This window comes from Zalophus californianus, chromosome 12, assembly GCF_009762305.2.
Source record: "Zalophus californianus isolate mZalCal1 chromosome 12, mZalCal1.pri.v2, whole genome shotgun sequence".
NCBI lineage: Eukaryota > Metazoa > Chordata > Mammalia > Carnivora > Otariidae > Zalophus > Zalophus californianus.
The window spans coordinates 2400001-2416278 of NC_045606.1; the positions used below are offsets into that span (position 1 = coordinate 2400001).

General features: G+C 48.0%; 1 protein-coding gene across 1 annotated transcript in view; it reads left to right on the forward strand.

Moving 5' to 3' along the window:
• ABCA13 (ATP binding cassette subfamily A member 13) overlaps positions 1–16278 on the forward strand; it is a 366584-nt gene that overhangs the window by 22269 nt on the left and 328037 nt on the right. The window contains 2 exon segments of the mRNA XM_035723335.1: positions 99–222; positions 14841–14995. Coding sequence (XP_035579228.1) covers positions 99–222; positions 14841–14995 — 279 coding nt within the window.

Below are 16278 nucleotides of genomic sequence, written 5' to 3' on the forward strand. Positions count from 1 at the left end.
TATAATAACACCATCTTAGATACTACCCTTCTGACAAATAGGCATTAATGTCTGGTCCCAGTTGTATGGACTAATTTCTTCCTTGCATTGACACTCAGGTTTTTTGCAAGCCCGGGATCTGCCCAGCAGAGGCGTCTTCCCCTTTGTCCAGGCCCTTCTTTGCAACACCGGGTCAGTCTGCAGGAACATGAGCTACGCGGGGCCGACGGAGCACCATTTACGGTAAGAGAAATACAAGCACCCTCTTCCGAATTCATGCGAACAGGCATGATGCTTTTAGGAGAGCCTCAGTAATTTGGGAGAGGGCAGAGAGCATACGCATTACAGAATTTACAGTTGTGTTAAATGCAGAGTCACATGAGAATGTCTCCAGCTAACAACTGGTTTTGGTAGGAGGTCTTTCCACTGCTGTTCTTGGAACCACAAAGTGACCGCCGATTTGCAAATGTCACTCGCGTGTAAGTTTGTTTTTTTGTGGATTAAAAGTCTGGCTTCAAAATTACTTGCTTGGCCAACTATGCATTTTGGTGCCAAATGCAGCCAAACCAGTGATTGTGTGAGAGAGCTATCCACAGGGGTTTTCCTGCTGGGCGATTTCTGACCGGGATCCTCTTCGTGGCTGAGGTCAGGTGAAAATGGTGGTCATTTACTACCTTCTTGTTGACTTACATGGGGCAGGTGACAACCCTATTTGGCAGCCTGGGGGGGGGGTCCGTTGGCATTGAAGACCACACAGAGAAAGAGCCTATGTGTTTCCTCTGAGCAAAGTCAGAATAAAGGGGGTTTGACTTCAAGGATCCTGAATATTCTAGAAGCTTCTCTCAGCAGAGGTAGAGATGACGGGAAGGGGCTAATGGTTCAACAGTGCCAGGCATGAAGGATCTGGGTTTGGTTTCATCTGCACTTCCCGGCGTTGGATAATCTAGGACATTAGACTGTAAAGCGTGGTAACATATCCGATCTTCGTCTTTCAACTTCCAGTTACAGGAAGAAAACGGGAAGTTTCCAGATCATTTTGGACACATCTGGTATAATGTTTATCCATGGTGCTTTAGAGATATTTTTGAGACAGGTAATCTAAAAGTACGACGTCAAGAAAATCGTTTAGAAACCATCTGTCGTCATAACCCCGAAATAGTCAATGGTCTTCTTGTGTGTGAGGCAAGTATAAAAGTGTAAGAGCGTAAAAGCCTCTTCTGGGAAGCTTAGGAGGGCTCGAGCTTGCCAGCATCTCTGCCCCGGGGCTCCTCCCGTCTGTCCCTCCCTCAGAACGGACTTTGAGGTGCTGTCAAATTACGAAAAGCTGGGCTTTCCCCCCAAACCATGGCCTTGTTCCTGTTTACTTCTGGGCATCTGTGCATGTTTCTCGACCTCTCTGAACCTTGGGATCTTGCTTACCTGCCTCCAGCGTCGTGAGTTTGGAGGACAAAATCTCTGAGACACCTAGCACCATGAAGGGCCCGGGAGTGATACCGAAATCTTATTTCTCTGCTGTAACCATGAGAGACTGTGGTTCCTCATCAGGAAATAGCTGTCATCTTCCCCTGTGCCCTTGTGCCCCCGTGCCCCCCCACTTCCTTACCCCCATCTCACTTTGCTGAAACTCAGGGATTCTCCCAAACCCACTGACAGTTTCACACCCCATCCTGGGGGCCCGCTGTGCCTGGCAGGGGCAACAGGAAGCCTCGGATGTCAAAGCCAAGAATGAAATGCCTCTCGACATCTCCAGGTGCCCGAGGCAGAGGTCTGACAGGTGCAAAGTGAGGCGGGAGAAGACACTTGCAAACGGTGATGGGGATGCACGTGGGGGAGCAAGAACACCACCTCGCTCAGCTCCAGGCTCCGACCTGCCCCTTGACCCAGCTGGCTTGTTCCCATAGTGGTTCAGATGTGAACTCCCTTGACCCTCAAAGCCCTGAAAAGACTCTCTTCTGATCGCTCTTGGGGAGCCGGCTCGGCTTACACATGTCGGAGAGCCCAAGTGTCCATTTCAGTCTCTTTAAACATTATCGTGGTGAATTTAGTGTGTGAATTTCCGCGCCCTTTGTCATGCCCCGGGGAGAGTTCACTTTGAGCAGAAATCCCACATTTCATCTGCTGTAGGACATGAGTATGAGAATCGACTTCCTTATTCGTGGCTTTGTGGGGCGCTTGCCCTTGGCTCTGACGGGAGGCTCTCAGGGCTCCTGCATGAGTCATTCCTGCAACCAGAGTAAGGCACATTTCTGACACGGCGTCAGGAATCACTCCTGTGTTTTTAAGGCAAAGCCTCGGCACAGAAGCAAATCTCACGCCCACGTGTCCATTGCCCCCTTTTCTCCATGGGTGACCTGCCGAGGCTGGCGGACTCCGAGCACCCTGGGACTGTCTTCGCTCTGGCATGGGGTGGCCTGCCCTCCCGCGGTCCTCACTGCCTTCCCGTCGGCTTTGTCCTGTTTTTTCCTTCTCAGGTCTGCCCCGAGCCCTTGAGGATCCCCTCCTGTCCCTCCTGCTCCGCGGTCGGACTTTCTGTCGCTCCTCCCGGCTTCTGGGTTTGCTGCACGTGCTTTGCACCCTGTCCTGTGTGTCGTCCCTGTTTCCATTTTACCACTTTTGTCCGTCCCAGGGTCCTTTACAAATAGCCGAAGCCTCGATCTCCTTCCAAGACATCCAAGAGTTCCAGCCTTGTCCCTTAAAAGGATGGAGGACGTGGGGGACGTCCAGGAGTATGGGTGCTCGAGAGGGAGCTCAGGAGGATTCTGGCCGTGCTCATGGCCCCATCTGTCCTTCTGCGATCACACACTTCTGTCTCCTCCCCCTTCATGCTGTCCCACCTCCAGCCTTCGCAGGGTCAGGCTGCCCCTTCTGTGGACCCCTCCCCAGGAAACCCTGGCCCCCAGGCAGCTTTCCTCGTGGCCTCTCCGTGGCGTGCGGTGTTGGGAGTGGTTCCTCCTGGATGCTTCCCCCGCCCCCCCACCCCCGGACCTGTTCCACCAGACCAGGGCTCCTGGGGTTGATCCTGTTCCAGACTCTTCGGGTTCCCCCTCCGTTCATGGCCTTGGATATGAAGGGGCACCGTTAGGGTGTTCGGAGATAGGAGCATCAGGATGCTCTTCTCGGTGACACTGACGCCTTCCCTCGCATGCCCAGCTGGAGGGTTCTGGCCTCTGCACTGACGGACCCTGCATTTTCTCGTTTTTTTTTTTTTTTTTTTCTATTGGGCTGCAACTGTGGTCCTGATTTCCGCTTCTTCATTGCCTTCAGGCCCCTCCTTTCTCCTTTACAGACTTCTCTCTCAGGAGCCACAGAGGAAAGACAAGTCCTCAGGGTCCTGGGGTTATTTCTAGGCCCTTTTCCAGAGCTTAGCCAAGAGCGGGCTCAGCACCAGTGGGAGGATGTCAGCCTGAGCACTCAGGCCACCTGGCCCACCAGGAAGTGCTCCCTATGACAGGGTTGCCCCGATGTCCGTGTGTACCCCACACAGCCTTCTGGCACTGCTCTCTCCCCTGAGCACTCTGTGCCCAGCAGAGCTGCCTGTCGGTGGAAGACACGAGAATGTGGGGAATCAAGTGTGTTCTGCTAGCTTTCATTTGTAAATTTCTCCCCCAGTAAAACTTGTCTTATTTGTACACCATGTTAATATCCCAGTTTTTTTTTTTTTAAGATCTTTTATTTATTTATTTGAGAGTGTGAGCACACAAGCGGGGAGGGGGGGTGGCAAGCAGAGGGAGAAGCAGACTCCCCACTGAGCAGGGAGCCCGATGCGGGACTCGATCCCAGGACCCCGGGATCATGACCTGAGCCAAAGACAGATGCTTAATGGCTGAGCCACCCATGCGCCCCTTGTTTTCCCATTTGGGTAAGCGATTATTTTAGTTCTACCCACAAAGCCCGTTGATCTGCTTGTGGGACTCCCCATGGACATTAGGCTTTGGTTGGTGCCCTGTGGACTCCGGACTTTTCTAGATCGAGCCAGCCTGGCCTGCACCTCATGGCTTTCTTCCTAGAGCTCTCCAGTGTGTTCATGTCTGGCAGGGCAAACCCTCCTACCCCGCTTTTCTCCCGCAGAGGAGTCTTGGTGCTTCCTTATTCATTTTACAAACTTGTCATCAAGGTCAGCGAGAAAATCCTGCTGGGATTTTGATTGGCGTCGCGTGGAATCCCATGATCGCGATGAGCATCTCTCCATGTGGCTCTTTGATATTTTCCTGTGAAGGCCGTGGATACCTTTCCTCAAACTTTTTCCTAGTTACCGTATATTTTTTGTTGCTATTGCAAATGACATCTTTTTAAAAAGTTACACTGTGTCCTACTGATTTTCCCTCGTGCAATGGAAATACAATTAACTTTCAAAAACTGACATGAATCTATACAATGATCAATGGTTAAGTGCCCAGTGAGCTTTGGCATGCTTGTTTAGCTAGGCGGCCACCATGGTGATGGGGCTGGAGAACGTTTCCATCATCCCCCAATCCTCTGTGCCCCCTCCCAGGCCAACCTGCCCACCTACCCCCCTTACAGACCCAGGAACAACGTACCTGCTTGCTGCCATCGGATTAGATTTAGATTTGTCTTTTTAAGAACTTGGTGCACAAGATATATCTTTGGTGTACATGGTTCACGCAGCAAAATGTTTCAGGATGCATGCATGCGTAATGAAGGTGCACACAGAAGTCGTGTCTCCCCACAACGCTGGCTCTATTCAGTCCTAAAGCAAGGGTAACATAATTATAACGCGGGTTCAGGATTCCAAACTCAGTGACATTTCACACGTGATGAACTTGGCTGGCTCCTTACGCAGCACGCAGAGCAGAACCCGAGACAAGCTGCGCAACAGAGGAGGTAACGCGGGGGTAGGCAGTTAACCAGGCAAACGCGAAGTCAGTCTGTGGACGTAGAGCTGAGCGAGGCCTCCGTCCTGGGTCAGCTCTCGGCACTTACTGCTTCTTATGTTCGAGTAGGGAAGGATCTGTTCTGCTCAGAGATCCACTGGGCAGAGCCTTCGTCGGCAGCTGCCCTTTTGGAGTGGTCAGAGAGGGGTCAGTGTCTGGAGAGTCTGAGGGTTTGCTGCAAAAATCCTCCCTTGGTAAAGGGGTGTAATCGGTCGCAGTCCCTGCTGACCTCCTCGGGCTCTGCTGGTCCTCAGTTCTGGGGCTGTCATGGGCTGGGGCGGGTCGGGGCCGTGTCTCGTGGTTTCTGGTGCGATGGCTTGACGCGAGTGACCCCATCTTACTCTCTCCATACTGCTCAGTGTAGACGCCCCCCATTGTGTTTATCCATTTACCGCTCATTGATGGGCATGCCCTGTATCTCCAGTTGTGACTGTTCATGAAGCTGCTATAAATGTGGAGAAAATGTCTCTGTAGAGAGCGGAGTCGCTGGGACAGGTGTTTCGTGGGCGTTTAGCTTTATAGCACAGTTCTGCGCTGTTTCCCAGAGCGTTTGTGCAGTGGTCCACTCCTCACGTCGGTGTACCAGGGATCCAGACGCTCCACTTCTCGCCATTACTTTTGGCCTTTCTCATGGTGGAGTCGTGTTATCTGAGTGTAGTTTTAATTTGTATTTCTTTTTTTAAAATTTTTAAAAAGATTTTATTTATTTATTTGACAGAGAGACACAGCGAGAGAGGGAACACAAGCAGGGGGAGTGGGAGAGGGAGAAGCGGGCTTCCCGCCGAGCAGGGAGCCCGATGCGGGGCTCGATCCCGGGACCCCGGGATCATGACGTGAGGCGAAGGCAGACGCTTAAGGACTGAGCCACCCAGGCGCCCCAATTTGTATTTCTGTAATCATGAGTGATGGTGGCGATACTGTGATTTATAAGAAACAGGTACGTGGTCATCTGAGTGAAAAATCTATTCCTCTTGGTGTTTGGTCTTCATCCCTGCTTTCTGGCTCAGGGCCCCCAAATCCCTGGACATTTCCTAAATGCTCAGGATTTAGCACTTGTGTCTTTGTTATGTTAATGATAGTGACCTTCAGACCCTTCCTGGGGGCTGGGGGTGGGGTACTGGTTGCCGGGGGAACCAACCTGGTGATTAGAGGGGTGGGTCTTTCAGGCTCCGCTCCCCATCCCCGCCCCTCACTTCCCAGGAGGGGTGAGGGGCTGAAGGTCCAATCAGCCAATGGCCGCGATTTAATGAAGGGAGCGCATGTAAGGGGGCCCTCACGGGAGCCCAAGAGGACGGGGTTCGGAGAGCTTCCGGGGTGGTGAGCACAGGGAGCTTGGGGACAGTGGTGCCTGGGGAGGCCTGAGAGCCCTGCGCCCCTTCCCCAGACTTCCCCTGGGGCAGCTCTTCCATCGGACTGTAGATTCGTATCCGTTGTCATATCCTTTAATAAACTGGTAAACGTGTTTCCCTGAGTTCTGTGAGCCAGCAGGTTGGTCAGAAGCACAGGTGACAGCAGCCTGGGCTGGCGTCTGGAGAGGGGCTGGGACGGTGTTGAGGGACCGAGCCCTTCGCCCGTGGGGTCTGACGCTGTCTCTGGAGAGACGGTGTCAGAAGTGAGTTGGATCCCTGGACACCCTGCCGGTGTCTGACAATTGCTTGGTGTTGTGAGGGGGGCGGGGAGCCTCCCACGTTGGAATTGGGTCTGGGAACCGTAAGACAGAGGGTGAATTATCTTTTCATGTATTTATTGGCCATGGAAACTTAGTGTGTGTGAAGTGTTGGGTCAGATCTTTTCACAATTAATCGCTGAATTTTAATCTTTGTTCTTATTGAATTCTTAGGGTTCCTTACGTATTCTGGATACAAGTTTCATATCAGAAAGATGTATCATGAATACTTCCTTCCCATCTGTGACCTGTCTTTTGAAGAGCCGCAGATCTCTTGTTTGTTTTGGTTTGTTTTGGTTTGGTTTGTGCTTTTTTGTGTTGTTTCCTAACAGGATGATTAACCTCAGTGAGGGTCTTGAAGCTGTCCTCCTAGAGGAACGATTTTCTCCTTGCAGGGGTATTACAGGTTTAGCTTTTGTTTAGGTGCACGATCCATTTTGAGTTAATTTTTGCACATGACGTGGGGCAAGCGTTGAGCTGCATCTGCTTATGGGAGCTCGGTTGTGCCAACACCATTTGTTGAAAACGCTACCCTATGTACTTGTGTTCCCGTACTCTTCTATTTTAGTGATCATGACTTCCCTCAGGCAAATACTCTCAGTAACCATCGCTGTAGAGAAAGTGTCGAAATTGGGTGATATAAGACCTTCATCTTTATTATGTTTTCCCCAAAATTATTTTAGTTCTACCTCTTGAATTTCCATGTAAACTTTATTTTATTTTTAAAGATTTTATTTATTTATTTGTCAGAGAGCGAACACAAGCAGGGGGAGGGGCAGAGGGAGAGGGAGAAGCAGACTCCCCGCTGAGCAGGGAGCCCGATGCGGGACTCGATCCCAGGACCCTGGGATCATGACCTGAGCCGAAGGCAGACGCTGAACCGACTGAGCCACCCAGGCGTTCCCGTGTAAACTTTAAAATCGGCTTGTTTATTCTTACAAAAAAGCCTGCTGGGATTTTGCTTGGAATTACATTGAAAATAAAGCCTTAGAGAGATTTAATTCACATACCATAACACTGACGCTTAATTAAGGTATGCAATTCAAGAGTTTGTGGTGTATTCACAGAGTTGTGCAACCATCCCCACAATTTTAGAACATTTTTCATCATTCCAAAAAAAACCAAAAAACAAAAAACCAAACCATCTGCATCCATTAGCATTTACTCCCCATTTTCTCCCCGTCTCCCCCAACTCCTAGCCTACAATGCATCCACTAACCTGCTTTCTGGCTCTAGAGATTTGACTGCTGTGGAGATCTCGGAGACGGAATTAGGCAATTTATGGGTGTTTTCGTAACTGGCTTCTTTCATTTGGTGTGATGCCTCGAAGGTTTGTCTCAGGGGGCAAGTGTCAGTCCCTTCATTCACATTCATTGCTGACCATGTTCCGTTGTGTAGCTGACCTACATTCCGTGCATCTGTTCGCCAGCTGATGGTCCTCTGAGTTGTTTGTACATTTTGGCTATTGTGAATTACACTGCTACGAATATGGGTATGCAAGTTTATGTAAGTATGAACTTCTGTTTTCGTTTGTCTTGGGTATATGGGAGGTCAGATGGTGACTCTGTGTTTAATGTTTTGAGAAACTCACTGTTTCCAGGATGGCTTCACCTTTTTCCCCCTCAGCTGCGGTCTATGAGGGTTCAGTTGATCCACATCCTCCCCGACACTTAGAGTGTAGCCATCCGGGTGGGTGTGATGTCTCTTTGTGGTTTTGATTTACATTTCTCTGGTGGTTAATGATCTTGATGAACCTGGCCAATTTTTTTTTTTTTTTTAAGTAGGCTCCATGCCCAACGTGGGGCTTGAACTCATGACCCTGAGATCAAGAGTGGCACTCTTAACCGACTGAGCCACCCAGGTGACCCTGTTTAAAAATTTTTTAATATGGACAATCACTGCTAGTGGTTTTGTAATATATCCCTTAGGATTTTTGGCATACATGATCATGCCATCCGGAAATATAGTTTTACTTCTTGCTTTTCTTGCCTGGCTGCTTTTTCTTTCTTTGACTTAGAAAGTGTAATGTATTCTTGTTTACCTACTTTCTCTATGTTCAAATTTAGATCATTGATTTTAGACCTTATCTGTTGTAAAGATTAAAAGCTTCGTATTTCTTTCTGGATACTGCTTTATGCCATCATAAATTTTGATGTGATGTATTTTCGTTTGTAGTAAGTTCAAAATATTAACTGAATGCCACTTGTGTGTGATTTGTAGGTCAGATGCTTTATTTCTAAACATTTGAAGACTTTCTTTAAAATTTTTTATTACTAATTTATACGTAATCCCACTGTGGTCAGAGAATGTTAGGTGGCTTAGGTCTTTTTAACTAAGTTAAGGCTCTTTTTATGGCCTTAGGCTATGCTCTCCTTCGATGAATATTGAACGTGAACCCGAAGAAACGATTTGCCTTCCACTAGTGGGTGGGATGTTGTGCAAGTCTTCAACATCTTTACTGATTTTCTGTCCACTTGTTCTATAAATTAACAAGAAAGGAACCGAAGTCTCCATTCATAATTGTAGATTTTCCTATTTTTCTTTTCAGTTCTACTGTTTTTGCTCCGTTTACTTCGAAGCTCTGGTGTTAGCACACACACATTTGGATTGTTACATTTTCCTCATTGACTCATTTCACGTGACCTAATGATGCTGTACAATGACGTATATGATGCATAGAATGTGTTTTATTATATATGCAACAAATAATATGCATAATACACAAAATATTATAGAAGTATATGGAATCTCTTTCTCCTTGGTTATAGTCCATGTTTTGAAGCTTGCCATGTTTGTTATTTATGTAGACGTTGTCGTTTTCTGTGGCTTATTGTCTCATGATAGATCTTTTCCCATCTTTTAACTTTTTGGTTGCCTGTGTCTTTGCAAATTTACAGTTTAGACAGCGTATAGTTGGTTCTTGCTTTATTATCCAGTCTGACAATCTTTGCCATTTGATGTATGGACTGTTCATACTTAATATATTGGATTTACATATTGGCACTTGCTTTCTGCTTTTATTATCTCTTCTGTACTCCGGTTTTCCTCTTTGTGGCCTTTTTCATGTAAATGGAATATTTTTTATTTAACTTTCTTCACTATTGACTTATTAACTCCAGCATTTGGCTGTAGTTTCCTAATGACTTTGGCCATTGCATACTTGCGTATGTGTAGCTGTAGGAGTGATTTCTAGAAGCAGAATTGCAAGTCAAGAGGTGAATACATTTTTAATTTTGGTGGTGTTTTCCAAATGCTCCTTTATGAGGACTGTAATATTCTGCCTTCTGTCTTCCAAGACGTGAGGATAGCTTTTTCCCCGTGATGAGACCAGGAGAGTTCTGGTTGAACTTCTATATTTCTGTCAGGAAACTGAGGGGAAATGATGTATCAGTGAAGTTTCATTTGCCTTTTTCTTATTATGAGGACGTTGAGCCTATTTCTATATCTCCGTGTATAATTTATACTTATTTTCCTATGAAATATTTGTTCATGTCCTTGGTCCATTTTTTCTCTTGATTCATTATTTTTCTTCTTGATTTCCAGAGGCTCTTTACATATTAAGGAGTTAAACCCTTTGTCATATAGGTTGTAAATATTCTTGCCTGAGTTTGTCATTTATTTTTTGACTTTTTTTTTTTTACTTTTATCGTGAAGTGATTATAGACCTAAAAGAGTTGTAAAATAGTTTGAGTTCAGTTTCCTCAAATAGTGACATCCTCTGTAACTCTAGTACGATATCAAAACCAGGAAATTGACATTGGTACCATATTGTTAAGTAGACTATAGGTCTCATTCTGTCTTCATCAGTTTTACACCCACTCATTTGTGTATGTGTGTGTGTATTGCTATACAATTTGATCTCTTGTATAGGTTCATGTAACCGCCATCACAATCAATATATATCTTGATGTGTTCAATCAATATCGTATTGGTTTGATCAGTGCACAGAAAATCCCCATGCTCTCCCCTTATAGCTGTGCTTACCTCTCTGTTCTCATCATGTCCCCAGCAAGTTCTAGTGTGTTCCGTACCTCCATACTCTTCTCCTTTGGAGATATAATTATATATAAATTATGTTATGTATAATTATACAGAATTTAGAAAAATTTATGTAAGGTTACATAAGTTGAACTACATAGAATGTAACTTTGGAGATTGGTTTGTTATTTTCCACTGACTATGATGCTCTTAAGGTCCATCTGTCTTGTTGGGTGTGCCAATTATTCATTCTTTTTTTTTTTTTAAGATTTTATTTATTTATTTGCCAGAGAGAGAGAAAGAGAGAGAGAGAGAGCACAAGCAGGGGGAGCAGCAGGGGGAGAGGGAGAAGCAAACTCCCCGCTGAGCAGGCAACCCCCCCCGATGCGGGGCTCAATCCCAGGACCCTGAGATCATGACCTGAGCCGAAGGCAGACGCTTCACCAACTGAGCCATCCAAGTGTCCCTGGATCTGGTTGTCCTAAGAAATAATTCTAATTCTGTAAGAACCGGTCTTATTTGTGAGCTGATGAAGAAAATTGGCACAGACGTTGATAGACACACGTATTTTGCTTTATCTTGCTTGCTTGTCCCTGCAGCTCTTACGCTGAAAATGGGTCCTATCCCCGCATCAGGTGTGTTAGCTCTGCCCGTCATTCTTATTTATAGACAGCTGGGTGCTGGACTCTGGGCTGAGGTCTTACACACCTTCCCTCTGCTGACCCTCTACCAACCCTCTTAGGGGGATAATATCAGGCTGTTTTAAAGAGGATTTTCTGGGGTGCCTGGGTGGCTCAGTTGGTCGAGGACCCCATTCTTGACCTTAGCTTAGGTCATGATCTCAGGGTCATGAGTTTGAGCCCTGTGTTCCACACTGGGCACGGAGCCTACTTGGAAAAAAAATGTAATAAAGAGGATTTTTCAAGGGAGACACCACTTGAGAAACACTCTGACCCCAGGGGAGCCCTCGGTGGGGAACTGAGGGGTGGGCCTGAGCACTTCTCCCGCTTCTGAGATCCTCAGGCCCTTCACTGGGCAGGAAGGTGTGAGCATTGCTAGAGTAACCCTTGGTTCCTGGTCTTTTGAGAGGGCAGTTTCATTAGGGCTCTGAGGGCTGAGAAAGAAGTTCAGTCACCTGGCAAATGGCCTTTTCTTTCTTTTTTTTTTTCTGATTATTTTGCAAGTGGCCTTTGCATGTGTGTCCTGATTCCCCCGCCCCCCACAGCATTCTGTACCTTGCAAGGTCAAACGTCCCTTGAGAACAGACCAAAGACACGCCTGGACTCAGGAAGGTGGAAACTGCTGTCCACCCCAATCCTGTTACAGTTCTGGGATTTCCCTGGGGCACGCTTGCTTGCTTGCTCTCTCTCACACCTGCGCATACACACACACACACATCAATATTTAATCTGGGATTTTCTATGTATTTTTTCTGCTGTAAACATTTCTCACATTCGTAATAGTTCATAATCTGGTCTTATGGACAAGCGAGGTAGTTTTGAAATAATAATTAGAAAAAGAATGTACAGGGGTGCCTGGCTGGCTCAGCTGGTGGAGCATTCGACTCTTGCCCTTGGGTTGTGAGTTTGAGTCCCATGTTGGGTGCAGAGATTATTTAAAAATAAAATCTTAGGGGTGCTGGGTGGCTCAGTCAGTTAAGCATTCGGCTCAGGTCATGATCTCAGGGTCCTGGGATCGAGTCCTGCGTCGGGCTCCCTGCTCCATGGGGAGTCTGCTTCTCCCTCTCCCTCTGCCCCTCCCCCTGCTCATGCTCTCTCTCTCTCTCTCAAATAAATACACAAAATCTTTAAAAAAAAAATCTTAAAACAAAGAAAGAAAAGAAAAAGAACACACAACCAGTTCGTCATTACAGGGAAACTTGCCTTGAATTACAGCAATTTCTATAACGTGCTAACTTGACGGGTTCCCAGGAGAGCTTCCAGGGTCCTTTTAATCCTTTATACAGAAATAGTAAGTGCTTTCTTGTGCTTTTGGAATTCCGACCCCTTGGAGGTGAAGACCACCCTTTAACAGGTGAGGTTTCTGTGGGGTGTCGGTGACAGGTGACAGATGACAGCGCATGGCGGGGTGGGTCTGGTCCTGGCTCAGCTGTGTCTGCGCTTGCTTCCAGCAAACCCACTTCGACTCTCCGGGCCTCATTTCCAAGTGGGCTCTGACCCGAAAGGCCTTGAATTGGTTTTATCCATCGGTCAGTGTTGGATCTGTTCTTTTTTTTAAAGATTTCATTTATTTATTTGACAGAGAGAGAGAGAGAGAGAGCTAAAGAGGGAACACAAGCAGGGGGAGCGGGAGAGGGAGAAGCAGGCTTCCCGTGGAGCAGGGAGCCCGATGCGGGACTCGATCCCAGGACCCCGGGATCACGACCTGAGCCGAAGGCAGATGCTTAGCACCTGAGCCACATGGGCGCCCCAGTGTTGGATCTGTTCTGACCTCATTAAGGTTAAATGACCGTGACCGAGGGAGGGGTCACACAAGCCTCGTCATTATCTCAGAGCAGATTTACCTGTGACAAATGTTGCTTCATGGTCACCATGTGCTCTAATTTGTAAAGTACAGGAATTGGGATCGAACAAAATCCAATGAGCTCTGCCACTTCCTAGTCAGGAAAAATGTCCCCCAGTTTTCATTGTTTTTTTCTCTTGGATGTGCGGCCTGTGAATGGACACCTGGTCACACTCCTAGCGGTTTGGGAAATGATTTCCTATTTTATTTTAAATCTACTGTGTCTTATTGATTAAAAATAAGTTCCTGCTGAATTGGAGCCTCTCTGTAGACCAAATGGCCAGTGTGGATTCCAAAGGTGGCGCGACGGTTCTCTCTTATTGACTAGTTAAAAAAAAATCTCCTTCCCTCCATAGGTGAGATATATAAGGTTAAGAAGAGGTTAGGATAGCAATTTGCCCTCATTTTCCGAGTAGAATTGCACGGTGTCGTGCATTTTCCCACGCACGAGGTTAGTCCACACACACCGGTGTCTGACCGCTGGGAGGGGTGGGTTTCCGGTGGGGATTTGCAGCCCGAGCGGGGAGGCGGCACCCACCAGTTTCCCTAGTGGTCCCTCTGTTCGCTCCACTCCGACCACCCCCATGGGACCCACCTTCCAGGGGACACTCCTTCAGAAGCACGTGTGGTTGTGCATGTGACTGTTCTCCTGGGATGTGTCCTGGTATTTTTCTCTGAGGTCGCTGCTCTGATGAACGATATTGCTTATGTATTTTACATCTTTTGTCCACTAGTGGTGAGATTACTCAGAGCTAAAATAAAATCAAAGGCAACTAAAAAACCCAAGGGCTTATTTCTCCCAAATGTGACAAAGCGAAGGGATACTATGTTTAAAACCTCAGTAAAGAAGACAGTGAACATCCTAATCGAAAATGGGACAGAAGCTTGAATAGCCAGACCCCTGCAGACCCCCTCCTCACTGCAGACTGCCCCTCTCCCCCCAGGGAAGAGGCTCCCTGGCCTCTGTCCTGGTGTCCGCGGGGCATCAGGAGCACCCCGATGGGACACCTCACGTCTGCCCCGCACAGCGGTCATGCCACCCTGGGGCGGAGACCCCCCCCCACTGCTATCCTGCACGTCCTACATCCTTCCTTCTCCCCAGACCCCCTGTCTTCATGCCTGAGATTTGTCCTATGAGGCGTGCAAGACATGCAGACATGGAAATCACCCCCTGGTGAGCCCTCTGCTATGTCTAGGAATCGCGTCACTCTGGGAGGGGGTTGGCAGCGGTCAGCAAGGCGCAGGGGTCAAAGCCTCAGAGTTACAGAGAATAAAAGGGGTGTGGCGTCACACCCCTCTGGTGAGTTCATTCAAGGTCCTCTCCATCCACTTCCAGAGGGATGCGAGTCTGTCCACCTCTCTCTTTCTCCAAAGCCTGGTTTCACCTTCTGCCCCGTCCTCCTGAACCCTGCCCGCACCCAACAGCCAGAGGGCTCTTCTAGAATTGAAAGGAGACTCTGTTGTCCCTGGCGGAGGCTGTCCCAGGATGTGCTGTGTGACAAGTGCGGAGTAAACCAGACATGTGGAGCCGCTAATATACAGATATGGTGGTTGAGCGTCACGGATGATAGATTGAGGACAACTTTCTAATTTCCAGTTGGCGGAGATTTTTGAAAAATGATCATTTCCCTTCTGGATGAAGGTCGCGGAGAGAGGGCTCTGCAGGGCAGCTGGTGGAGGTGTAAACGTGTGCCGGCTTAGTCAAGAGCGCGTAGGCCCTGGGTCTCGAGAACCTTAGAAACACCCAAGAAATGGGATCCTGTGCGGAGCGTCCTTGTGATATTCATTCCATTTATTTAAAGTTTGTCTAGGTTCCAGGCTGCAGCTGGCCGTCACGAGAAGGTCAACGACCTGGCCTTCCTGGAAGAGATACAGGACCTTGCCGAGGAAATTTGTGAAATCTTGGACAAGGCAAAAATCCTACAGGAACTGTGGGCAGGAAGATCCAAGGCTCCAGGCAAGTCGGTCTCTACCTTGTCAACCCCTTGCCTGGACACGCGCTGAGCACCCAGAAGGTCCTTGAAATCCTGTTTACGCAGTAGTTTGCCTTATGGCATCAGGCTGTGGGACTGTGGGGCTTGGAAAGAGGTCTACCCTCTGTGCAGGAGGCTCAGCACCTGGGGCTGGTTGCGAGGCCCGATGTCTACCACCTCCCGCCCGGGAAGGCGCCGTGAGCAGGTGCAACCTTCAGAGGGGCTATAACCCATCCTTGCTGTCTCTCTGCATCACACGCACACGCACATTCTCCTGATTCTGTCCCCCTCCCTCTGGCTGAGTTGGATTGGTCTTTCAATGTTAGTGATGCTTTAAGGTCCTTGAGGATTATCTTGCTTTTCAGACAAACCTTTTAGGCTATGGGGCCAGATATGTCTGTTCCTTATGAAGCATGCCCACGTCCTAAGAGGCTCCGACTTATTTATCAGTCCATGACAGAGAAGAAAAATCGGATATGGAGCTCAGAGAGCCTGACTCACCAGTGGGGAGGCTTGGGCCATGAGAGAGGCCGCATCTCGCCTGGCCCCACGCCTGCCCTGGCTGTCAGCTTGAGTAACGAGCTGGAGCCCCAGCCCCCCCTGTCCCCACTCCCTATCCCACTGTCTGCTGCCACGTGCTTTAAATTTTAGCTGAGCTAAATTTGAGTTTCAGGGAGACAGTAAACGAGTTTTTAGTATAAGCATGTCTCCACGATTTTGGACTCATAGTGAAAAAGTATCTGCTGTTTACCTGGAATTCAGATTTCACCGGCCACCCTGTGTTTTTATTTGGGAAATCTGGCGACTCTAAGTACCCACCTCGAGTGTTTCTTTTTATTTAACTTGTATCTTTTCATGGATTATATACAAGGGAATGTCATGAAGAGCCTGATCGGAGAATGGACAATGAGGTGACACCATGTGTTATTTCTGAGAGAGAAAGCAGCCCTCGTCCAGGGCAGGACAAGGCGGGGCGGGTTTCACAACCGACCCAAATGCATCCGCAAAAGACCAGAATCCCTTCAGACTCCCGAGTGATGGAGTTCTTATATTAGGCACTATCACGAGCTCATTCTGCTTTTATAAAATGTGGTGGTCACATGAGGTTTTCAATATTCAGTGAAACAGAACTGATTTTTTTTTTTTCTAAATTAGGCTCTGCGCCCAGCGTGGAACCCAATGCAGGGCTTGAATTTACCACCCTGAGATTAAGACCTGAGCTGAGATCAAGAGTCGGATGCTCAACTGAATGAGCCGCCTAGGCGCC